The sequence below is a fragment of the Homalodisca vitripennis genome, chromosome 4, assembly GCF_021130785.1.
Source record: "Homalodisca vitripennis isolate AUS2020 chromosome 4, UT_GWSS_2.1, whole genome shotgun sequence".
In the NCBI taxonomy this organism is placed as follows: Eukaryota; Metazoa; Arthropoda; class Insecta; order Hemiptera; family Cicadellidae; genus Homalodisca; species Homalodisca vitripennis.
Window position 1 is genome coordinate 103,170,187 of NC_060210.1, and position 26,147 is coordinate 103,196,333.

General features: G+C 34.7%; 1 protein-coding gene across 1 annotated transcript; it reads right to left on the minus strand.

Annotated features, from left to right (window-relative positions):
- Positions 1–104: 104 nt before the first annotated feature.
- LOC124359851 (4-coumarate--CoA ligase 1-like) lies at positions 105–25,872 on the minus strand. The gene is made up of 9 exons (XM_046812939.1): positions 25,738–25,872; positions 24,841–25,048; positions 20,256–20,580; positions 17,943–18,114; positions 8,432–8,609; positions 6,941–7,032; positions 4,989–5,216; positions 3,980–4,148; positions 105–412 (listed from the first exon to the last, which is right to left on the minus strand). The coding sequence occupies exons 1-9, from the start codon at positions 25,768–25,770 to the stop codon at positions 255–257; spliced, it is 1,563 nt and encodes a 520-aa protein (XP_046668895.1). The 5' UTR covers positions 25,771–25,872; the 3' UTR covers positions 105–254.
- Between the last annotated feature and the right edge of the window lie 275 nt (positions 25,873–26,147).

Consider the following 26,147-nt stretch of genomic DNA (forward strand, 5'->3'; position numbering starts at 1 on the left):
ATATTTAGAACAATTTCACTCTATGAAAACAAGGATATTATGGTACATGTGTATATAATGAGTATGGTGATGAGTAACAACTAACTAAAAATTGATATAGTCAGTTATACATACAAAGAACAAAATTTTTAATTTTCAAAACAACAAATATTTAAAAACACATTTATGATGGAATATAAACTATTGATAAGGGTAATAAAACTTGCATATAACTGTAAAATATTTTCTTTTTAAAATTGATGTATTGAGAATCTTTAGAAGCAACGGTCAAAGCACTCCATCTCCCTCATATGGAGACGATCAAGAACTTCCTTAGCTATGAGCAGTTTGATAGGCTTGCCACTAGCAGTGCAGGGGAATGTGTCAAAGAAGTGAATACCTCCTCGTATTTTCCTGGAGTGAGATAAGTGATCTGTAGGAAAAATATTATAAATTATTAAGTTGAAGTGCTGTCATATCCAATATAACATTTAATTGTGTTTACCTTTTCTATATTATTCTCCATTTTTATGATATTGTATATTTCTTGGCTAGGGATGTTAATAATTTGAAAAATTATAAACAAAGACTAGATCAAATTCAGAATTCCTTTAATTTATCACCTCTTTTGATGATAAGATTTTATATCATACAAAACATTATTAGTATTTTTATGCAATCAATAACATGTTTGAGATTTGAATCTCTTAGTATATTTTATAGGGTTTAACCCATTGGCTTATACATATTTTTATATCAGCTCAACTGAAGTTATCCTATTAAAAATGCTAAAAACATAAGAGTTTTGTTATATGTTTATAAAAAATTTATTTTTCAAGTTATTTGGTTATATTTTATATCTTTTTGGATTAACATGAAATGGGCTTTAATAATAGATAGATAGTGATATATTTGGTCATAATTTAAAAACAATAATGCTGTACAAACTAAACAAGTTTTGGAATTTTGTAATTTAATATAAAATAAAATACCCCATTGTTGCTTTTATTTTATTTGAAACGTATTTCTCTACCTAGCCTATATATATATATATATATATATATATATATATTATATATATATATATATATATATATATATATGCATAGTTTGTCAGAATAAATGTTTTTTCTAAATAGTGAAAATTCCAAGAATATTGATTTTTTTTCTCTTGTAGTACACTAATATTCTTGTAGTAACTTATTATTCATTTAAATTTCAATTAACTGTAGTATTGCAGTTTATCTTATGTGTTACAACAATATTAGTCTAATTATACTAACATTTGGTTGAAAAAGGAGTTTAAAACAAAAAAATTATTTAGATATGTACTTGTCACGGAACGGTTCCGTGATATAAATTTTGAGCCCAGACTAGCTGTCACGGAACCGTTCCGTGATACAAGGCCAATGGATTAAATGGACAATAGTTAAAAAATCCTATTTAACAATTCTTAGATTGTGAAAAACTTTTAGTAATAACTTTTAAAACAGCTTTTAGACTTTATATTTTTCGTTTTTCCCCCTGGGATGTCTATAGTATTAGGCACTCAATAAGCATCTGATATATCATAAATTTGTAAATATTTAATAATATACTTCTATTTATTCATTTATTTTATAGATATGTTAATTATAAAATTGCATATTTATTGTGAATATTTTGGTATATCTTTAAGGTAAATAATTTGTACGTGTGTTGGGATGTATGAATAAAATGCTCATATTTAGACACCATGTGTGTACAGGAGTTTTCATAACAAAAATTTTTTTTAAGAAAATGTATTTTAAATTTGAAAAAGATTTTAATGTTACTTATCTATATGATAACAAACATACACTATAGTTTAACAAAATATGTTTCCATAAGGATTATGATATAGTGATGACTGGACCCATTGTAGTTTAACATTCCTCCATAAAATGTTTCACCCTGGCACTTCCACTATTTTATTGTGCATCATAATTTGTTTAGTTTCAATCCTTTCTTTGCTACAGTTCTGTTTGTCAGTCCTATCTTTACCAATTCCATTCTTATTCTGTACCACAGAACCTGTAACCAGTGGCATATTACCTATTAGGACTGATAGCCTGGACCAAGGAGCCATACACCTAAAGGGCCACAGGAAACAATTGTTTAATCATGATTAGCAAAAATATTAAACATTCTCTTTAGCAGGTTCTCTTTTCAAATCAATATTTTGATAAGAGAAAAATATTCCCCTTACACAGACCTATATTCTATATGGGGAACTAGCTGTTACCCGCGGCTTTGCACGCAATCTTAGAACCAAAGTCCTTATATTACTTAGAAAAAGCAATTATGATGTAATATGATGGGAGTCCTACAAAAATTTTAAAACGTAAGTAGGCATACATCAGGTAGATATTATTTAAGTTCGTGGTAAATAGTATCAGAGTTTAACTTAATTATTATATCATGTTTGGCACATGTAGGAGCATTTCTGGTTCTAATTAATTATATACATAACGTCACAGCTGAATCTGCCTCGTCATCCCGATCAAGAAAACACAAATCTCAGATCACACAGGTCTCGGAAACTTACTTTGGTCAAAAAGCGTATATTTCCAGTCCTTGTCATATATTTCAGGTCTAAGATATTTCCAGTACTATAGTAGAGTTTGCCTTGTTGTTCTGACGAAGAAGAAAAATATATATATATATATATATATATATATATATTTACGTAGGACCGAGATGCCTACTTCGGTTAAATAGTGCCTACTTAAGACCATTTAAATTCACTTACCTACTATGTCACAGTTTAGCTTGCCATATTGCCTCGATCAAATTTTATATACGTTTGATTATCTAGTTCTCGGAAATCTACTTTGGTCAAAATCGTGTTGACATAGTTGAGTTTGCTAGGACTGAAAAGCCTATTATGACCTAGGGAGAAGTCCTACCTACTTCTTATGTACTTCCAGTATAAGGGGGAAATCCTTATTAAGATTATGCAACATTCCAAAATAATCGTTATTAAAGTTTGGCGTTACACTTGTTTTTTGGACTGTAGCCAGGGAAAGAATGAGTCGTTAAGGTATGTTAGTATTCATTTCTCTGTTTTTCCGTAAGCCATTTTTAAAATGTAATATCATAATGTCAAGGAAGCCCACCAGTTTAAAGTAACTTATGTGAAAACTTTCATAACTTTGTTCATTTAGGTTAGTTTTATAACAGTATTTAATGCATTAGATGATTTTAATTCGTCACTGGCGCAATATGGAGTAAAATTTATATATTAATGTTTTATTTACTATCTGCATTACACTTCCGATCAAGCACTAGTAAACAGATGTTTCAGAAAGTTTGTCGAACTATAGCTGTCAACAGCTGTCAAAATACGTTTCGTTCTTATCATAACATTTGAATGTAAACAAACTAATTTTTCAATTTGAATTCAACTTTATTTGGTGAAATGAATGTGTTATGGGTGGTAAAAAGCACTCTCAATGTTAATTCAGACCAAAAGCTATACCTGTTCCAAATTTCAGCACAATCTGATAGCAGTTTCAGCGTGATTCGAGGACAAACCTCCAAACATCCAAATATCCAAACATTCAAACTTTCACATTTATAATAGCCTATTAGTGGGATTATTCATTAGAAATTATGGAAATGTACTGTATATGTTATTGTTTTTTGTATGTAAATAAAAATTTTGAATTTTTTGAATTTGATTCAATTGTACATTAATTTATATTGATACACAATAACACACAAGGCAATAACTGTAGTCTAGTCTTTTAATTCCCATAAATATACTCAATAGTCATAATGAAAATGTATATTATTACAAACACCGATATTGTAAATGAAGAATTATTTTGAGAGGGTTGGATGTACAGTAGTACCTACAGGGCCCAGGTAAACCTCGACGTCTGTTAGAATTAGCTAATTCTTAAAGCCAGACAGATTGAGGCAAAATATGAGACTAGCTTCTCCTTTAAAACTAACCTGCTGACTGGCAATAACTTACAATTAGCTTGTTTTTCCAGTTCCCGTGGAGTAATATCTTTAAATTCAGGATGGAGAATGACAGCTGCAGTCACATGTTCTCCGTCTTTGTCATCATAGATGCCGAATACTACCACTTCCCTCACCTCAGGCAGTGTTATCAGTTGTGCTTCTACTTCAGATGATGAGATCTGCAAAGCACTTATTTCTAGATACTCTCCAGTACATCTGATAAATTTGATCCTAATTCACAGAACTAAGGATGACAGCTCCAGACATGCGTTCTATATCCACTTCTGTTTATATTCTCATTCATAGATTGTCATGTGCTTCTGTTGTTATTATACGCCTAACATTAATTTATAGGATTAAGGATAATGTTCTCTGTCCTTGTCATTGTAGATACCGATTGACTACTACCACTTGTTTCACCTCAGTTGTTTCAACTGACATAAGTAAATCCATTTTGCAAATAATAATATTTAACGTATTTAAAGCTTTTTAATATATATTTATTTATTTGAAAGATTAACTCTTTTAAGCTAATTTTCTAGTACCATTAAAACTAAGCATTGAATAGCTATAAAATAAAATTCTGGTACCTGTGCTATTATCTACTTGTTAATAGTGATCCTTTGGAATAACAGACAAACAAAACGGTTTGTAATTAATTGTAAACATCTGCTTTTTGTTAGTTTGTTAACTAAGGTAATTTAATCAGAGTTGGCTGGTCACTTTGCTTATCATGAGTGTTCTCGAAACATGTTACAAATACATATTTCCATATATTATAGTATTTAACTTTTTCTGCTATAGCAAAAATATATTTTACATTATTAAAAAACTATATATGCATTTTTAACTACAATTCCTAAGACCAAATTAAAACAAATTTTGGCCATCCAGTTTTGTCCCATCCTACTATACAACATTTTATATGTAATCACTTCAAATAGACTGCAACTTTCTGAAATTATTTGGAGGAAAATACTTAAATTTCAATATAAAAACTGTAGATAAGTCAATTTTACCTGGTATGACCTCCACTTAATAATATCCTTCTTGCGGCCAGTGATGAAAACAAACCCTTGACTGTCATAGTATCCCAGGTCTCCTGTCTGAAAGAATCCCTCACTGTCAAACATCAGCTGAGTGGCCTCCGGGTTTTTGTAGTAACCCAACATCAAAGACTGGGACTTGAAGCAGAGCTCCCCTTCTTGGTAAGCCCCTAGAGTGAAGCCAGTACCCTCTTCCACTACCTATCATTGTATAATAGTTGTTAATCATAACATTGATTTATCAAAAATATTCAGGATGTGTAATTGTATTTTTATAAAGAACTAAGGATGTATTCTAGGGGTGATAATTAAACCTTTTGCTCCATAACTCTTTTTCAAAAATGAACCTTTTCGGGATCCATTACAGTTTTTTTTTATACTTATTCAATGAAATAGTGACCATTTAGGCGTACTTAATTGTATCTAAGTTGGTGCTTCAATAGATAATAATATTAGACTTAAAGGCTGTCTCAAATCTTTTAATCGTTCCCCGTTGCTGTTATGCCAGCAATTTTTTGCCAAGGAGGCTATACCTTAGTAGACACATCCTCAAACTGTATTTTCTGGAAAATGATGCCATTGCTTGCCAAATAAAGGTCAGGACATTGATCATCCTTGTCCTAGCATAGCATGGCTTCTTCTCATAGAAAGTCAGGTGGTAAAATCTGTGTTTTTCTGGTGTACTGGTTGGTGTCTCCTAAGTTTGATGATTTTTGTGTATGGCCAGTTTGAAAACTTCAAGAATGTAAAGTGATACTACAGTAATAATATTGTTTATTTTGATCATTCCGTATTTTATATCTGAATCAAAGTCTATTGAGTGTCCAGTTTATTGTACAGTTCTGTTGGTCAACAGATTTATACGTAGAATAAACATTAACCTGGCTTTTTTCATGTAGGGAGAAAGTAAGTGTTAAAATTAAATGAAACACAAATTTTTATGATTAAGAAAGAAATAGGCACTAATGTCTCATAAAAAATAATTGGTAAGAAAGTTAACTTATAGTTTAATATAATCGTTTTATATATATATATATATATATATATATATATATATATATATATATATATATATATATATATATATAATAATATTGGTTTAATATAATATCTTGTTCTTCTTCATCGTACGAAGTTTATCCTAAATTCAGGTTCTTTAACCATCATGAACTGTGATTTCATTCGCAATTCCTTTGCAACAATACTAATCTTTATTTTGAAAATTCTATTAGCAGACGAGATTTGTCTTTACATGAATTTATACTTAGGCAGTTAGTCCTTTAATAATGATGATGATGCCTCAAATTCAGTGACTCAAAAACTTATCTTCATTGGTGACAGAATATTTTAAAGTGGGTTTTCAAAAATAGTTATCTATTATGAAACATTGCCATACATTATATCTGAAACTAATGAAACATTCCTTTCATAATATGTTAGTTAGGAAATATAAAAATTATCCATACAAATTAATTATGGCATGTTGAATTAATAAGAGTATTTTAATATTAATATTTAAGTAAAAACACAGTGATATCAGTGCATCTAAGTTTTGTTTATTACTTTTCCTTATTTTTATGTAAGATACCAGTAAGAACTTTCAGTTTATAATTTTCACACAAAGAGTTTAATACATTTTTATAATTACATAACTACTGCATGTAGCTGATGCTTTGTTAAACTTAGGATAACCATATAAGAACCTGGGTTAAATATTAAAATATTAAAAGCAGTGAAAATATTTATTTTATTTTTCTGGATGAGTTAGATTATTGTATATTGACAAATAACCATTCATTATTACAATGATGTAATAGTAGCTTTATATTCTTCTCAAGACATTATAAATTTAATTTATTGGCAATATTAAGCATGTATCATTAAAAAGTGCTTTTATACATATAAATATTTGCTATAGATCTTACCTTCATTTTAGTGTTGCTGACTATTTCACCAACAGATCCAAGTTTGTTTAATCGAGGAGTACTTCTGGTTAATACTCCCGTTTCTGTCAAACCTGTAAAAGCTACAACTTTGTAGGCAACTAAAATAATAACATAACAACAATTTTCAGCGTTTTTATGAAGTCTTTGTGTATAGTATAAGGTTATGAGTAAGCAATACATTGTTTTTAAAAACTAATTTAATAATTTACTCTGACACAAAAATTAAAATCATATAGAAAAAACTTTTTTGTGGAATTTATTTACTACAAATATTTAAAAGAGGTGATTTGGTAATATCAAGGCTTATGAATAGTTATTAAAAGTTAATTTAATTTTGTACTGATTTTAAATTTGAATTGTAATAGTCAAGACATTAGGCTCCTTGTTTGGGAATAGGAGAGCCAAGATCATGCATTTTATTCAGAATTAGTTTGATAGATTTTGGCACAATAAATAGCCAGTTTACATTATGGCTATTATCTGACAGGACAGTGAGACTTTCTGCATAATCATTTAACTGAACTCTTTCCTCAATTCTCTTCTTACTCGCTTTTTTCCACTCAGTAATCTGTTTTTGTAGTCTGTGAGGCAGTCTCTTTTGTAATTCAGAGAGCTTAGGAAAAATCACATATTGATGCTTGAAATCATTAGTTTATGTCGTGTGATATTCCAATGCATTAAAATATTGGATTATTTTTAATAATAATTGTTTAGTAAATTAATAAATGAGATTTCCTGCAGTTGTCATGTCTAGTCTCTGGAAGGTTCTGATTTCTGGTTACACAAACTATTCATTCTGATAGTGTAAATATCAACTATATATCAATATCAATACTCAGTAATCTTGAGTTGAAATTTACAATTTTAATCTTGTCTCTTAAACTAACTCATCAAGTAACATGATTAGGATACTAAATTATTTCAGTTAATATAATGTTCCTTGAACAGTTAAAAAGTATTTAAACATTCGCTGTAATTCAAAATAGCTTAATTTAACTTACAGATGTTATTGTGTTAAGTGATTATTTGTAAATATTTATACATAATTTTTCTCTTGAAAATGTATAGTATTTTACACAAAATATGGAGAATAGTACACTACTTCTATTACATTTGAACACACATATGAATATATTTATATGGATATAATTTTGTTGCTTTTATTTACTGTATCTATTACGAAACATAAGTTACTTAGCATGAAAGCATGTGCGTGTGTGTGCACACGCACACACACAAACACGGTTAAATTTATATGTATATTTTGTGCCTTTTAATTTCTGTATCTATTACAAAACATGAGTTACTTTCTAGGGAGAGCAAGAAAAATACAAGACAATTAAAACATTATATAGAAAATATATTATATAGAAAATAATTTATGAAACGTAAAACGTTACTATGTGTGAGTGCTTTAAAAACCTACGGCTAAAATATCAAAATAGGAAATAATATAATTCATAATATTACCATAAATTTCGCAAACATGGACTTTTCCTTTGAAAAGTTCGTCTCGAACTTTAATAAAATGTTCTACTGGAAAATTCATTCCAGATACTAAGATGACTTTGAGGTGTTTGTAGTGAGGTCTAACTGGCCAGTTCCACAGATCCATGAGAGAAGCAGGCCCAGTCATCCAGATAGACACCTGTAAACACTGATAATTTAGCAATGAGGTCAAACTGGCCAGTTCCACAGATCCATGGGAGAAGCAGGCCCAGTCATCCAGATAGACACCTGTAAACACTGATAATTTAGCAATGAGGTCTAACTGGCCAGTTCCACAGATCCAGGAGAGAACCAGGCCCAGTCATCAAGAGAGACACCTGTAAACACTGATAATTTAGCAATGAGGTCTAACTGGCCAGTTCCACACATCCACGAGAGAAGCAGGCCCAGTCATCCAGAGAGACACCTGTAAACACTGATAATTTAGCAATGAGGTCTAACTGGCCAGTTCCACAGATCCAGGAGAGAAGCAGGCCCAGTCATCCAGAGAGACACCTGTAAACACTGATAATTTAGCAATGAGGTCTAACTGGCCAGTTCCACACATCCATGAGAGAAGCAGGCCCAGTCATCCAGAGAGACACCTGTAAACACTGATAATTTAGCAATGAGGTCTAACTGGCCAGTTCCACAGATCCAGGAGAGAAGCAGGCCCAGTCATCCAGAGAGACATGTGTTAACACTGATAATTTAGCAATGAGGTCTAACTGGCCAGTTCCACAGATCCATGAGAGAAGCAGGCCCAGTCATCCAGAGAGACACCTGTAAACACTGATAATTTAGCAATGAGGTCTAACTGGCCAGTTCCACACATCCAGGAGAGAAGCAGGCCCAGTCATCCAGAGAGACACCTGTAAACACTGATAATTTAGCAATGAGGTCTAACTGGCCAGTTCCACAGATCCAGGAGAGAAGCAGGCCCAGTCATCCAGAGAGACACCTGTAAACACTGATAATTTAGCAATGAGGTCTAACTGGCCAGTTCCACAGATCCAGGAGAGAAGCAGGCCCAGTCATCCAGAGAGACATGTGTTAACACTGATAATTTAGCAATGAGGTCAAACTGGCCAGTTCCACACATCCAGGAGAGAAGCAGGACCAGTCATCCAGAGAGATACGTGTAAACACTGATAATTTAGCAATGAGGTCTAACTGGCCAGTTCCACAGATCCAGGAGAGAAGCAGGCCCAGTCATCCAGAGAGACACCTGTAAACACTGATAATTTAGCAATGAGGTCTAACTGGCCAGTTCCACACATCCCTGAGATAAGCAGGCCCAGTCATCCAGAGAGACACCTGTAAACACTGATAATTTAGCAATGAGGTCTAACTGGCCAGTTCCACACATCCAGGAGAGAAGCAGGCCCAGTCATCCAGAGAGACACCTGTAAACACTGATAATTTAGCAATGAGGTCTAACTGGCCAGTTCCACACATCCCTGAGAGAAGCAGGCCCAGTCATCCAGAGAGACACCTGTAAACACTGATAATTTAGCAATGAGGTCTAACTGGCCAGTTCCACACATCCAGGAGAGAAGCAGGCCCAGTCATCCAGAGAGACACCTGTAAACACTGATAATTTAGCAATGAGGTCTAACTGGCCAGTTCCACACATCCCTGAGAGAAGCAGGCCCAGTCATCCAGAGAGACACCTGTAAACACTGATAATTTAGCAATGAGGTCTAACTGGCCAGTTCCACACATCCAGGAGAGAAGCAGGCCCAGTCATCCAGAGAGACATGTGTTAACACTGATAATTTAGCAATGAGGTCTAACTGGCCAGTTCCACACATCCAGGAGAGAAGCAGGCCCAGTCATCCAGAGAGACACCTGTAAACACTGATAATTTAGCAATGAGGTCTAACTGGCCAGTTCCACACATCCAGGAGAGAAGCAGGACCAGTCATCCAGAGAGATACGTGTAAACACTGATAATTTAGCAATGAGGTCTAACTGGCCAGTTCCACAGATCCAGGAGAGAAGCAGGCCCAGTCATCCAGAGAGACACCTGTAAACACTGATAATTTAGCAATGAGGTCTAACTGGCCAGTTCCACACATCCCTGAGAGAAGCAGGCCCAGTCATCCAGAGAGACACCTGTAAACACTGATAATTTAGCAATGAGGTCTAACTGGCCAGTTCCACACATCCAGGAGAGAAGCAGGCCCAGTCATCCAGAGAGACACCTGTAAACACTGATAATTTAGCAATGAGGTCTAACTGGCCAGTTCCACACATCCAGGAGAGAAGCAGGACCAGTCATCCAGAGAGACATGTGTTAACACTGATAATTTAGCAATGAGGTCTAACTGGCCAGTTCCACAGATCCAGGAGAGAAGCAGGCCCAGTCATCCAGAGAGACATGTGTTAACACTGATAATTTAGCAATGAGGTCTAACTGGCCAGTTCCACACATCCAGGAGAGAAGCAGGCCCAGTCATCCAGAGAGACACCTGTAAACACTGATAATTTAGCAATGAGGTCTAACTGGCCAGTTCCACACATCCAGGAGAGAAGCAGGCCCAGTCATCCAGAGAGACATGTGTTAACACTGATAATTTAGCAATGAGGTCTAACTGGCCAGTTCCACAGATCCAGGAGAGAAGCAGGCCCAGTCATCCAGAGAGACACCTGTAAACACTGATAATTTAGCAATGAGGTCTAACTGGCCAGTTCCACACATCCCTGAGATAAGCAGGCCCAGTCATCCAGAGAGACACCTGTAAACACTGATAATTTAGCAATGAGGTCTAACTGGCCAGTTCCACACATCCAGGAGAGAAGCAGGCCCAGTCATCCAGAGAGACACCTGTAAACACTGATAATTTAGCAATGAGGTCTAACTGGCCAGTTCCACAGATCCAGGAGAGAAGCAGGCCCAGTCATCCAGAGAGACATGTGTTAACACTGATAATTTAGCAATGAGGTCTAACTGGCCAGTTCCACACATCCAGGAGAGAAGCAGGCCCAGTCATCCAGAGAGACACCTGTTAAACACTGATAATTTAGCAATGAGGTCTAACTGGCCAGTTCCACAGATCCAGGAGAGAAGCAGGCCCAGTCATCCAGAGAGACACCTGTAAACACTGATAATTTAGCAATGAGGTCTAACTGGCCAGTTCCACACATCCCTGAGAGAAGCAGGACCAGTCATCCAGAGAGACACCTGTAAACACTGATAATTTAGCAATGAGGTCTAACTGGCCAGTTCCACACATCCAGGAGAGAAGCAGGCCCAGTCATCCAGAGAGACACCTGTAAACACTGATAATTTAGCAATGAGGTCTAACTGGCCAGTTCCACACATCCAGGAGAGAAGCAGGCCCAGTCATCCAGAGAGACACCTGTTAAACACTGATAATTTAGCAATGAGGTCTAACTGGCCAGTTCCACACATCCAGGAGAGAAGCAGGACCCAGTCATCCAGAGAGATACGTGTAAACACTGATAATTTAGCAATGAGGTCTAACTGGCCAGTTTCCACAGATCCAGGAGAGAAGCAGGCCCAGTCATCCAGAGAGACATGTGTTAACACTGATAATTTAGCAATGAGGTCTAACTGGCCAGTTCCACACATCCTGAGAGAAGCAGGACCAGTCATCCAGAGAGACCTGTAAACACTGATAATTTAGCAATGAGGTCTAACTGGCCAGTTCCACAGATCCAGGAGAGAAGCAGGCCCAGTCATCCAGAGAGACACCTGTAAACACTGATAATTTAGCAATGAGGTCTAACTGGCCAGTTCCACACATCCCTGAGAAGCAGGCCCAGTCATCCAGAGAGACACCTGTAAACACTGATAATTTAGCAATGAGGTCTAACTGGCCAGTTCCACACATCCAGGAGAGAAGCAGGACCAGTCATCCAGAGAGACATGTGTTAACACTGATAATTTAGCAATGAGGTCTAACTGGCCAGTTCCACAGATCCAGGAGAGAAGCAGGCCCAGTCATCCAGAGAGACACCTGTTAAACACTGATAATTTAGCAATGAGGTCTAACTGGCCAGTTCCACACATCCCTGAGATAAGCAGGCCCAGTCATCCAGAGAGACACCTGTAAACACTGATAATTTAGCAATGAGGTCTAACTGGCCAGTTCCACAGATCCAGGAGAGAAGCAGGCCCAGTCATCCAGAGAGACACCTGTAAACACTGATAATTTAGCAATGAGGTCTAACTGGCCAGTTCCACAGATCCAGGAGAGAAGCAGGCCCAGTCATCCAGAGAGACATGTGTTAAACACTGATAATTTAGCAATGAGGTCTAACTGGCCAAGTTCCACAGATCCATCCAGGAGAGAAGCAAGCAGGCCCAGTCATCCCAGAGAGACATTGTAAACACTGATAATTTAGCAATGAGGTCTAACTGGCCAGTTCACACAGATCCAGGAGAGAAGCAGGCCCAGTCATCCAGAGAGACATGTGTAAACACTGATAATTTAGCAATGAGGTCTAACTGGCCAATTCCACACATCCAGGAGAGAAGCAGGCCCAGTCATCCAGAGAGACATGTGTAAACACTGATAATTTAGCAATGAGGTCTAACTGGCCAGTTCCACACATCCAGGAGAGAAGCAGGACCAGTCATCCAGAGAGACATGTGTTAACACTGATAATTTAGCAATGAGGTCTAACTGGCCAATTCCACAGATCCATGAGAGAAGCAGGCCCAGTCATCCAGAGAGACACCTGTAAACACTGATAATTTAGCAATGAGGTCTAACTGGCCAGTTCCACAGATCCAGGAGAGAAGCAGGCCCAGTCATCCAGAGAGACAAGTGTAAACACTGATAATTTAGCAATGAGGTCTAACTGGCCAGTTCCACAGATCCAGGAGAGAAGCAGGCCCAGTCATCCAGAGAGTTGCTTGTAAACACTGATAATTTAGCAATGAGGTCTAACTGGCCAGTTCCACACATCCAGGAGAGAAGCAGGACCAGTCATCCAGAGAGATACGTGTAAACACTGATAATTTAGCAATGAGGTCTAACTGGCCAGTTCCACAGATCCAGGAGAGAAGCAGGCCCAGTCATCCAGAGAGATGTGTTAACACTGATAATTTAGCAATGAGGGCTAACTGGCCAGTTCCACAGATCCAGGAGAGAAGCAGGCCCCAATCATCCAGAGAGATACGTGTTAACACTGATAATTTAGCAATGAGGTCTAACTGGCCAGTTCCACACATCCCTGAGATAAGCAGGACCAGTCATCCAGAGAGACACCTGTAAACACTGATAATTTAGCAATGAGGTCTAACTGGCCAGTTCCACACATCCAGGAGAGAAGCAGGCCCAGTCATCCAGAGAGCCACCTGTAAACACTGATAATTTAGCAATGAGGTCTAACTGGCCAATTCCACACATCCATGAGAGAAGCAGGCCCAGTCATCCAAAGAGCCACCTGTAAACACTGATAATTTAGCAATGAAGTAAAAATAAGTAAATAAAAATAAGTACACACTTGCAATTTACTTGGATATGCAGAAGGCATTTGATGCTTTGGATATTAATATAATTATAAATAAATTAAGATTGTATGGTATAGGAGGTAACGCACTAAAGTGGTTGGATCCTTTTGTTATCATAGAAGACAGGTTGTCAGGGTGAACAAGGTTTTGAGTGATGCAATGTATTTGCGCTACGGCACACCACAAGGGGGGGTTTTAGGGCCTATAATGTTTTTAGTATACATAAATGATATGTTAAGTCTGAATTTTAATTCATCAATCTTTGCTTATGCTGACGACACAGCTTTGGTGTGCTCAGCTTACAACAGAGACTCATTAAAATACAAAATTCATAGAGATTTGGAACAAATCTCTGCTTGGCTAATTCAAAATAAGTTACTCATTAACTCATCAAAATCTAAGTGCATAATGTTTTTTGACTGTGATATTTCTAAGGAAACTCTAAAAAATACCTTTGATTTGGTTTGCCATAAACACCAATGTTTGTACTCTTGTACATGTGAAAATATTGAAATAGTCGCATCTGTTAAGTATCTAGGGCTTCATGTTGACCAATACTTAAAATGGGATCAGCACGCTAATTACCTGTCAAAAAAACTTAATAAGATTAACTACGGGCTGTATCATATGAAAAATTTTGTTGGTGGTGATCATTTAAGAACTCTCTACTTGGCGTGGTTTGAGAGTACCCTGAGGTATGGTTTAATTCATTATGGAGGAACCTACCCAACCATAATCAGGAATATTATAATGTGTCAGAGACTTGCACTGCGCACGGTTTATGGGTTAAGGCGGATGGAGAGCATGAGTTATTTGTTTTCTGAACATAATATTTTGAAATTTGAACAGTTATATGTTTATAGCGCTGTAATGCATGTTTATAAATTTTTACAACAATATAAGTTTAGAGAAATTAATAGAGTTACTCGCAGTACACAATACATGTTTCTTGAAACACCATTTTTTGTAAGGGAGGTTTGTAGAAAACAACTATGTTATCAGGGACCTACAATGTTTAATTCAATAGTGCAGTATTATGGAAACAGCATAATATTTGAAGCTAAGCCTAAGGTGAAGATGAAAGTAATATCTTTTGTAGTAAACAACATTAAATTATATGAATATGGGTTTTTTGAGGGCAAATTTGTTTTTTGTTTTTAAACTTATGTGACTTATTTTCTTTGCATGTTCGTGGTTTCTAGTCAAAGTTGTTGCATTGTTCGAGTTGTTCACTTTGGCCTTGTTATTTGTTATACTGTTATTTATTATAGATATATTTATGGAGTATATAATATTTATTTTTGTGTAGGCTACTTGAGGAAGTTTATTGTTGTTGTTGTTATTTGTTGCACTATTGATAAATATATATTTGTTGTTAAACCTTATTGTTATTTGTTATTGATTATGAAGTTTATAATTGCTGTTACCATGTTATATATTTTATATCATATAATAACTATTTGTATATCTTGCTACAGCTGTTATAAATCACGTAATCACTGTCGTAAGGACATTGTATAAATTAATAGTTAATATAGTACATGTATAATAATTACATCAATCCCACGCGCAACCTATGAGTTGCATGGGAACAATAGAAAAATGTATTGCATGTTATTCCTGAATAAAGATGATTTGAACTTGAACTTGAACTTGAATGAGGTCTAACTGGCCAGTTCCACACATCCACGATAGAAGCAGGCCCAGTCATCCAAAGAGCCACCTGTAAACACTGATAATTTAGCAATGAGGTCTAACTGGCCAGTTCCACACATCCCTGAGAGAAGCAGGACCAGTCATCCAGAGAGACACCTGTAAACACTGATAATTTAGTAATGAGGTCTAACTGGCCAGTTCCACACATCCCTGAGAGAAGCAGACCCAATCATCCAGAGAGATACGTGTAAACACTGATAATTTAGCAATGAGGTCTAACTGGCCAGTTCCACACATCCACGACAGAAGCAGGACCAGTCATCCAGAGAGCCACCTGTAAACACTGATAATTTAGCAATGAGGTCTAACTGGCCAGTTCCACAGATCCATGGGAGAAGCAGGCCGTCATCCAGAGAGACATGTGTTAACACTGATAATTTAGCAATGAGGTCTAACTGGCCAGTTCCACACATCCACGACAGAAGCAGGACCAGTCATCCAGAGAGACACCTGTAAACACTGATAATTTAGCAATGAGGTCTAACTGGCCAGTTCCACACATCCCTGAGAGAAGCAGGCCCAATAATCCAGAGAGACACCTGTAAACACTGATAATTTAGCAATGAGGTCTAACTGGCCAGTTCCACAGATCCATGAGAGAAGCGGGCCCAGTCATCCAGAGAGTTGCCTGTAAACTCTGATAATTTAGCAATGAGGTCTAACTGGCCAGTTCCACACATCCACGACAGAAGCAGGCCCAGTCATCCAGAGAGACACCTGTAAACACTGATAATTTAGCAATGAGGTCTAACTGGCCAGTTCCACACATCCACGACAGAAGCAGGACCAGTCATCCAGAGAGACACCTGTAAACACTGATAATTTAGCAATGAGGTCTAACTGGCCAGTTACACTATCCACGAGAGAAGCAGGCCCAGTCATCCAGAGAGACACCTGTAAACACTGATAATTTAGCAATGAGGTCTAACTGGCCAGTTCCACACATCCCTGAGAGAAGCAGGACCAGTCATCCAGAGAGACACCTGTAAACACTGATAATTTAGTAATGAGGTCTAACTGGCCAGTTCCACACATCCCTGAGAGAAGCAGGCCCAATAATCCAGAGAGACACCTGTAAACACTGATAATTTAGCAATGAGGTCTAACTGGCCAGTTCCACAGATCCATGAGAGAAGCGGGCCCAGTCATCCAGAGAGTTGCCTGTAAATACTGATAACTAAGTGTTATGAACAGTTAAACATAAATGTACAGGCTATAGGCAGTAAAAATATTTAGCTCTCCGCAGTATCTTTTGGCAGATTATAAACAATTTAAAATTATCCTCAACTCTTTCTTCTGAACTTATTTAGTTTTTGGACAAAATATATTTGATTGATAATTTCTACACTACACAGTGGTTTCATCCTTTTGGTTGCAATTAACCCTGAGTTACTCCTATTGATTATTAACTTGACATGTTCATCCTATGCCAAATTATTGTCAAGCACTAATCCTAGAAATTTAACTTGTTCATTTTTACTTATTTTAACATTGTTATTGGACATACTTAATTGATTTAGTTTTTTATTTTGTTTAAATTTTAAAATGTGTATATATGTATATATATATATATATATATATATATATATATATATATATATATATATATAATTTCAGGATTTAAAGTTAGGTTTCTCTCTTTGAAACATTTTACTTAGATTTGACAAGCTAACATCTGCATATTTTCCAACTTCTTTAAATGTTCTCACTGATGTTTTTAGATTTGTTTAATCTGCAACAAACACAAAATTAGATGAAAAATTCAAACAATTGTCTATACATTTTAGTTTTTATGCCATGATTGGCAACCAACATCATCAGGTACACTACATACGTGATAATCACAATACAATCAGTGACCGATAGGAAATGACAATAAATTTGTTAGTGGCCAATGCAATAATAACAATGATACAAGTAGAAGAGAAGAGGTCCAAGGTTTGACCCTTGAGGCTATCCTATTTCAACATTTTGTTGCCGATTTTAAAAGTACGACTTTAATGAACCCATTCAATGAATTTCTTTTGATCCCCAACTAACTTAATATTGATAGTAATATCTGATTATTTACATTGTCAAATGCATTAGTTAAGTCCATGAATATTGAAATTACTGTTTCATTGTAGTCAACTGAGTTAATGATAGATTCAATAAAATTTACTGTGGCGGTAATAGTTGATTTACTTTTCTTAAATCCTATACTATTATTATCGATTGTAACATGCTTTGTGTGTTGAATATGCCTGCTTGATGAACAAATTAGACTTCAACCTAATTTAGTGACTGTACCTTATATTTATGTAGAGCACTGATGAGTACAGCCTCTGAATGTGAACCCCGTAAGAATATAGTTTTCAGTCCTTTGGTAAACTGCAAGACTAAACTGGCTAATGTACTAATCCAGAACAGAGGGGTAGAAGTCAATAAAATGTGAGACATTCCAACTGTGTATGGTGACTCGCTGGAAAATTATATTCATGATATTAATCACTACACAGAATTCAAATCTCAGATATACAATATTCTGCCTTTAAAAGGACAATATGCACAGATTTGAACCCTTTGATTTGAAAAACTACTCCAATACATTTATCCATTTAATAAAAGACTTGTTTGTTTTATAAATACATACTTTCATTACTTATATGTCTTCAAAGTTTGAAAGTGCAGTGTAAACCATAGCTATATTGTAATTATTAAACTATCCTAAGGAGGCTCCTAGCTTAGGTTGTAATACTGTAGCAACATTAAAAAGTTGTAAATTTGTTAGTTGAATTTTCTTCGGTGAAGTGGTAGAGAGAACTTCATAGTCATAACTTCGCCTTTAGTACGTAATTTTTCATTAAATTTTTTTATTTCCCAAACTCTACAAAACCTCATCCTTATCTTCCCGCTTGCGCAAATTCACCAGAAATTAAAGCCAAGAAAACTTTGTTTGAAGGCTACTAGTATCTATAGATGGAGACTATGCAATAAATAATTTATCTTTAGTTAATTGAGATGAAAAATGGGTAGAATAGTATTCTTTCCCAATTATTAAAAAATATTCCTTCTAGACAAATTTAATAATTGCTTAATTACAAATGTAAATTTGTTTTATGGTATTAGTCCAAATAATTCTTAGGGAAGATGTTTTCCTAATTAAAAAGGTATGTATTGTTTAGTTATTTTATTTCTGTAACACTATATGTAGATAAAGGAAATTAAAATATTCAAACATACATACTCTAGGAGTGTGTTTGGTTTCCAATTATTGGTTGACCCAAATCTTCTGTTACAACTAACTTTTAACTTTCTGCAACATTCAACTTTGTTTTCCTTCATGTCAGTTCTTTTTCAAACAATAACCATGTCCAAGTTTGTAATACTGTGTTTTTATATTGTGAAAGATAGGAAACCACACACACATCATTAGGATTGATAGTGGAATTTATATAATATTCCTAGGCATTTAATATCTTCACTACCGTCAGGCCCATACTCAGGCCAGTTTTTTCAGACAATTTTACCGGGGTCCGGGCCGGGCCTTCCCACATGTCTATTTGAAGGGAGTATGTCAATGGACTGTCGATGGTGGCAGGACATGACGAGGCCCAGCCTAGTATATTTTCCGGGGCCCGCTAAGGCTGAGTATGGCCATGACTACGGCTATATACTTACGAGGATGAGTCAAAAATTCATCTCATTTTTCTTTTCAAGACTTCATAGGCGAAATCTTTCTCTATATTGGGTAGGGATGTCAAGAGAAGGGTGGTGTAACTCAACCACAGCAGAAGAGCTTTAGTAGCGTCATATTTGAGCAGAAGATGTACACTTCTGATAAAGAACTCATTTTATAAATTTTTTGTCACTTGAGTGTGTAAAACCTGCAGAAATTTTGTGTTAACTAATTGCATAGTTTGCTGAAAAACCATTTTAAGGGTCCAAATCTATGAATAACAAAACATTTTGCAGTGAGTGAGATCCAGTGGAAAATGGAGTGCATGCACCGACGAAAGCAATGTTTTTATGCACAGAAGGTTTTTGCTATGGTTTTTGGAACTGCAGAAGTGTACGCATTGATTTTCTATATGAACAAAGTATAATTAATGCTATCTACCAACTTCTTGATATCTTTGAAACTGATCTGTCAGCAAAAATAATTATATACTTCTTTAAAATACAATTAATTCTGCCACACAAAGCCGCATTAACTCAAGACAACTTGGACCAAGTTCATTGGGAAATATTTGAACATAGATCTTATAGTTCTGATCTGTCGCCAAGTGACTTCCAAATGTTTAGGCCGCTCAAAGAAGAATTAGAAGACCATCACTCTGTCAACGACAAAGGGGTAATAGATTGCAGATGTGACCAACTTCATTCTTTTATGATAGAATTAAAAAACATCAATTTGGTAAGTAAAATTTTTTAATAAAAAAAGATATTATGTCGAAAAAATAATATACTGTATGCTTAAAAATTTAATTTACTCTCAATAAATGTCCCACAGTAAAAGTTCAGTTGATATTTGACTCATATTTGTAGTTACCCTGAATAGTGTTCATAGTTCCTGGAGGTGTACAACTAGGTCTGTGAAAGTCTACATGTTAATATACTTACAAGAAAAACCTGTTATTCATAAAGAACCGCTCTGATATCAAAACTCCCTTTGCTGATCCAGTAGTTCCACTTGAAAAGAGGATGAAGAGAGGATTAAGAGGATTAGCCTTACGGAATTCTGGCTTGAAGTTAAGTTCCACTTCTCTCATCAGCTGGTTTATGGCAAAGTATTTCTTAGACTTATTGTGCAGAGAATTGACTACAATTTGGGGTAGTTTGGTTGTCATCATGTACTTCATGGCAATCTCTACTTTAGACAATGTCTTGCCACCTTCACTAAACAGCAAATGTGGAGTGATTATACGAAGTTGAGTTGATAGGTCCACTGAAAATAATCAAATATGTGGGAGTCATTTAATGAAAGTTGGTGTATGCAGAACAACTTTTTTATCCGTCAGCTTGTAATAAAATTTTCTTGCAAGTACCTACATAACGTTTACCTCACTATTTAGTGAAACTATATTTGAATGAAAAGTGAGAATAGGTACGCTCTATTGGGCAGTATGTGCAATGACCTCAGGTTACACACTAACACTTCCTCCTCCGTTTTACACATATTGCCCCGAGAAGCTGTTGCAATGTACATAATTAACTCATCTTGTAACTTATTTTACACTACTATTGTTAATATGTTGATGTAATTGAACATGTTGACTGTTGACAGAACGGCTCAGGTGTTAATAAACCAGTCTGTATTTGTATATAAAATATGTTTAGTTTATTTTTTCCAAAATAAAAGTACCACCTTAATAGAATAGGTTAGGTAATTAACTCTGAAGATTCTGTTGTGTTTTTATCATCTATATTACCACAAGTCTTAGTCACACCTACGTAATATCATTGTTAATTAAAAGTTACTGTATTGTCACATCTGTCACTTATTAAGACTTGCCTCATTATAAATGCTGTTTTGAGGCTTGAACTGAAAGATTTGAGGGATGAGATTGAGCAAACAGCTCATGAGTCAAGTAGGGCACTCAGACAACACAACACAAGGTGGAGCAACCAACATCACAGAGGTTTTATTTACATTAGTTCATCAAATGCCCAGATCAACAAAATTAAAAAGACAATGCGACACTTACCATGTTTACCTTATACAGGGTGTCAATTAAGTCTGGAACCTCTTTTTTAATTTTTGAACCACAATAGAAAGAAATACCAAAGTTCACATGTGCTTACTGGTGATAGTAACGCACACATCTGCCCAATTACCGACCGGATAATCTCTTTGGGGGACGGTCCACAAGGAGTCAGACAAAATTCTTAAATAGCAGCATAGGTCAAGTTTGGTATCAAATTAAAGGTCTTACTTAGCAGAGTACAATGCCGCAAACCGGACTTCAAAAGGTGGATTCATTCAGTAGTTATAGCTATTTGAATTTAAAAACAATTGAACAATGTAAATTATTAAGTATTACAAGTAAACACCAATTTTTAAGTACCTGTGATCAAAGTAAGTGTTCAAAATGTTCCCCTCCCATCATCTGACGATGTAGTAATCAAAGCCAGGAATCAATAATTATTACCAATAACACAACTACTGTTAGAATGTGAAAGTGGCAGATAGAGTCATACACAGCATCCACAGAAACTTAACGTTTGGGCAGGTATTACAGGAAATCAAATTATGGGCCCATTATTTATCAATAGTAATTTAAATGGTGACTCGTATCTAGCAATGCTCCAAAATGAGATAATTCCTGCACTACAAGCTACTCTTGGTCGACAATTTCAAAGAATTTATTTCCAACAAGATGGCGCGCCACCAACACTTTGCTCTCCTTGTTAGAGAATACTTGGATACAATATTCCTTCGTAGATGGATTGGAAGACATGGTGCAGTAGAGTGGCCTGCTCGTTCCCCTGATTTATCTCCGCTGGATTTTTTTCTTTGGGGATACCTCAAAGATAAAGTTTATCGTACTAAGCCTCGAGATTTGGCGCACCTAAGAAATCTCATAGTCCAAGAAGCTCAAGATATTCCTCGTGACTACCTTCAAAATGCAGTGGATGGCTTTTACAACCGCCTAGGACATTGCCAGACGATGGGAGGGGAACATTTTAAACACTTACTTTGATCACAGGTACTTAAAAATTGGTGTTTACTTGTAATACTTAATAATTTACATTGTTCAATATTGTTTTTAAATTCAAATAGCTATAACTACTGAATGAATCCACCTTTTGAAGTCCGGTTTGCGGCATTGTACTCTGCTAAGTAAGACCTTTAATTTGATACCAAACTTGACCTATGCTGCTATTTAAGAATTTTGTCTGACTCCTTGTGGACCGTCCCCCAAAGGGATTATCCGGTCGGTAATTGGGCAGATGTATGCTTTACTATCACCAGTAAGCACATGTGAACTTTGGTATTTTTTTTTATATTGTGGTTTAAAAATTATAAAAGAGGTTCCAGACTTAATTGACACCCTGTATACATTAATATTCAATATTTCTGTGTATTAGGGCATCGCTTCAACATGAACTTCAAAGACCTTATGGTTTAGGACAATTTCTAAGATAGATGAGTATATACCTAATCTCCAAAATGTAAAAATGGCATGAAAACTAATGGTTAATCCTTTTAAATTTACACACTATAAATGCAAAAAATTGAAAATAGTGGTTAAATTAATTAAACATATAACATATGGTTGTGATGAGATAAAACAATGTTCACAGTTGACTACATTTTACAGACTCTTTCAATTCATATTTCACAACTTTAGATTCCAAGATAAGTTGTGCTCTTTGCTACTTTAAAGACCAGTGGGGCATAGTCCGGAGGAAATTTATGAAATAAGAATAGGCCTATATTTATCCCAGGGACGTAAGAATTTCCATGTAAAATGTCAGGACAGTCAGTTGAATAGTTTACACAAAAAAGAAAAACAAACAAATCGACTTTAGTATTTATAACATTATTAGGATTAGATTAATGTAATATGTAAGTTATAATGTATTATTTTATGTAAATAATGTGAGTTAAGAGCAAACATTACAACAAATTATGTAAATGTATTTATTTTTCACACCTGTAAATTTAGTTAACTTTTTTGTTCAATAAATTTGGAATTTTTTGTAGAGAATTATATTGTTTTTTTTTTCGTATTTTTGTCCTAAAAAATTCAAACTTTTAATTTATCAATGAAAACAAAACTAGACATGCCAATTTATTCCGTAAACTATCATGATTCGTATGCACCAATTCATTTCTTTCAAATTTCAATATATAAGTAGTAATTATGATGATCAAAATTTATGTTTTAAATTGTTCAATAAACATATGGGTACTTTTTTTTAATTAGTAAACTTTTACTAACTTTCAAATATTACTTTTATTATTATTATTATTATTATACTATAAGACTATATTCATTGAATTCGTGGTTCTTATACATATACAGGTTTTTCCTATCTTTTGTATATAATTCAGTTAACACATAAAATATTTACTATCTTTTTCAAAGGACTAGGCTTGGAATTTTAGTTCAATGACAAACATTTTCTGTCCTACACATAATAAGTGGTCTAAACGATTACAGATACTTATAATCATGATAAGAAATGAAAGAACATTTCCTTGTGAAGAGAACAGCATGCAACATGATGGGATAATTATAAAAAACATATTTTTCATCAATTTTTCAAAATATACCTTGCCAAGATACCAAAAATGCCTTGTCAGTATAGTTTAGTATAGCCATCTAGGGTTAAACATTCTCTCAGTCAAATTACAAAAATTATAAATCAGCCACATATCAAAGTAAATTAAGATTTTTAATTTGATTGCCCTAGAAAAGTTGGACCATATCTTTGAACACATTTAAAATAGTAGTAGGGGATTATTGAAAAAAAAGAAAGAATTCTACTCTGTAGACAAATATCTGGTCTGTGGTATTAGTTCTGTAAATGTTTATTAGATTGTTTTTTATTTACTAATTTTAATAATAATTTTTATTCATATATTTCTATTATTTTTAACGACTAGTAGTTTTCTATCTTAAATTAGTATAGGTGGTTTCTGTTACAGTATTTATAGTTTTTATTTGTTGTTATAAATTTATTTGTATTTTTGACCATTTTATAATTATTGTAAATTAGATTCTTGATTATTCTTAGCCGTAATATATTGACTTTATCCATTGCACAAACATGTTTAACCACAAACAAATCTTGATTATTGAAAGTCAATCTTCAAAACTATATAATTCTACATAAACCTGTGTTCCCTTTATATTCCTGATCACCACACACTGAGGGAAAAGTAATAATTACTTCTAATCCAAATTATAATAAAGGTATTTAAAAAGACAAAATAGCTTCAAGGAATAATAAAAAGCCAACAATTCAGAGTACTTTCTTAAACTTAATGAACGTAAAGTAGATCACCAAAGTAAAAAAAACTATACAACATATAAAAGCGAAGTTAGAAAGAAATCATGCATTACATAGTTGTAAATCAGCAAATAACTATGAAACAGTTATTAATATATTTGTTTGGTGTTACAGTAAGAAAACAGAATAAATAGTATGTTATGAAATTAATAACGACAATACAAGTTTATGACATATGACTTACCAGCATTGAGAGTTACATCCATAAGAGCAGCAATTGATCCAACAAGCAATGATGCCAATATCATCGTCTGAGCCTCCAGACTATTGTAGCTGACCACTGCTACGACTTGACCTGGTAAGATACCTATCCAGCGCAGACCACATGCCAGAGACTGAGCATTGTGTATTAACTCCCCGTAAGTTAGAGATCTCCCAGTCTCTATCTCCATCTGTACAAAAAGTGACGCCAATAACATGGTCTGAGCCTCCAGATTGTAGTTGACTACTGCTACAACTTGGCCAGGTGAGATTTATATCTAGCACAGACCATATATCAGAAATGAGCATTGTGTACAACTCCCCGTAAGTTAGAGACCTCCCAGTCTCTATCTCCGTCTGTACTAAAAGTGATACCAATAACATGGTCTGAGCCTCCAGATTGTAGTTGGTCTAGCACAGATTTCAGCGGATGGAGAGCATTGTGTATCAACTCTGTAAGTTGTAGATCTCCCAATCTCTATCTTCATTTGTATACAAAGATTGATATCAACACCATGTTCTGAGCCCTCAGACTATATGGTACTAGTTGACCAGGTGTGTCTGAGATAGAAACATATTTAAAATTATTTTATTTTTATTGGATTACTGTGGTTTAACAATATCAAATCATTTATGCATCAATCAAAAGATTTTGTGGAGATTTTTGAAATGATCCTTTTTGCAATTAATAACTTTGTAAATGATCCTCTGAAATCAATAACGTTGTGTTTTATTTTATTTCAGTAAAACAGTAGAGGATGCAATCATAAATATAAACTGTCACACATTTGTTATGAGGTAAGTAATGTTATAATACACGTAAAATTTAAATTAAACCAAGATTAATGGTTTTATATCTATTAATGCTATGGTAACTTACCAGAGCTATCTGGTCTGGGTTGATTTTTTTCATGTTTTTAAATAAATATGAAACAAATGAAGATTTGATGGGTTTCAAAGGTGTCCATGGTGTTCCTTCAAGAATGAACAGAATCTGTCAAAATAAATAGAACAACAGAATAGTACAATTTATTATTACAAGATTTATGTCAAAAGGTAATATATAAACACTTAGCAAAATCTTCCTTAGATTGTTAGAAACAAATTTTCATATTTTTATACTTATCGATCACGTAATATTTTACCCTTTCAGAAAGTCTAAATTTATACAAATTATTGTGTTTGACTTATATAAAACAGGTTTTAAACTTAGAATTTCCCTGGCCAGCTGTTGATATTGGCAATAAATTAAATTTATCATAAAACATTTATGTCAGCACCAATGCAGGA

What these genes read in the sequence shown, in the direction of transcription:
- LOC124359851 (XM_046812939.1), bottom strand. Translation starts at nt 25,770, where the DNA reads ATGAAAAAAATCAACCCAGACCAGATAGCTCTG. An exon ending in GGATGTAACTCTCAATGCTG is followed by an intron (nt 20,581 to 24,840) that starts GTAAGTCATATG and finishes GATTATTTTCAG; the next exon opens with TGGACCTATCAACTCAACTT. An exon ending in TTAAGTGGAGGTCATACCAG is followed by an intron (nt 4,149 to 4,988) that starts GTAAAATTGACT and finishes AGTGCTTTGCAG; the next exon opens with ATCTCATCATCTGAAGTAGA.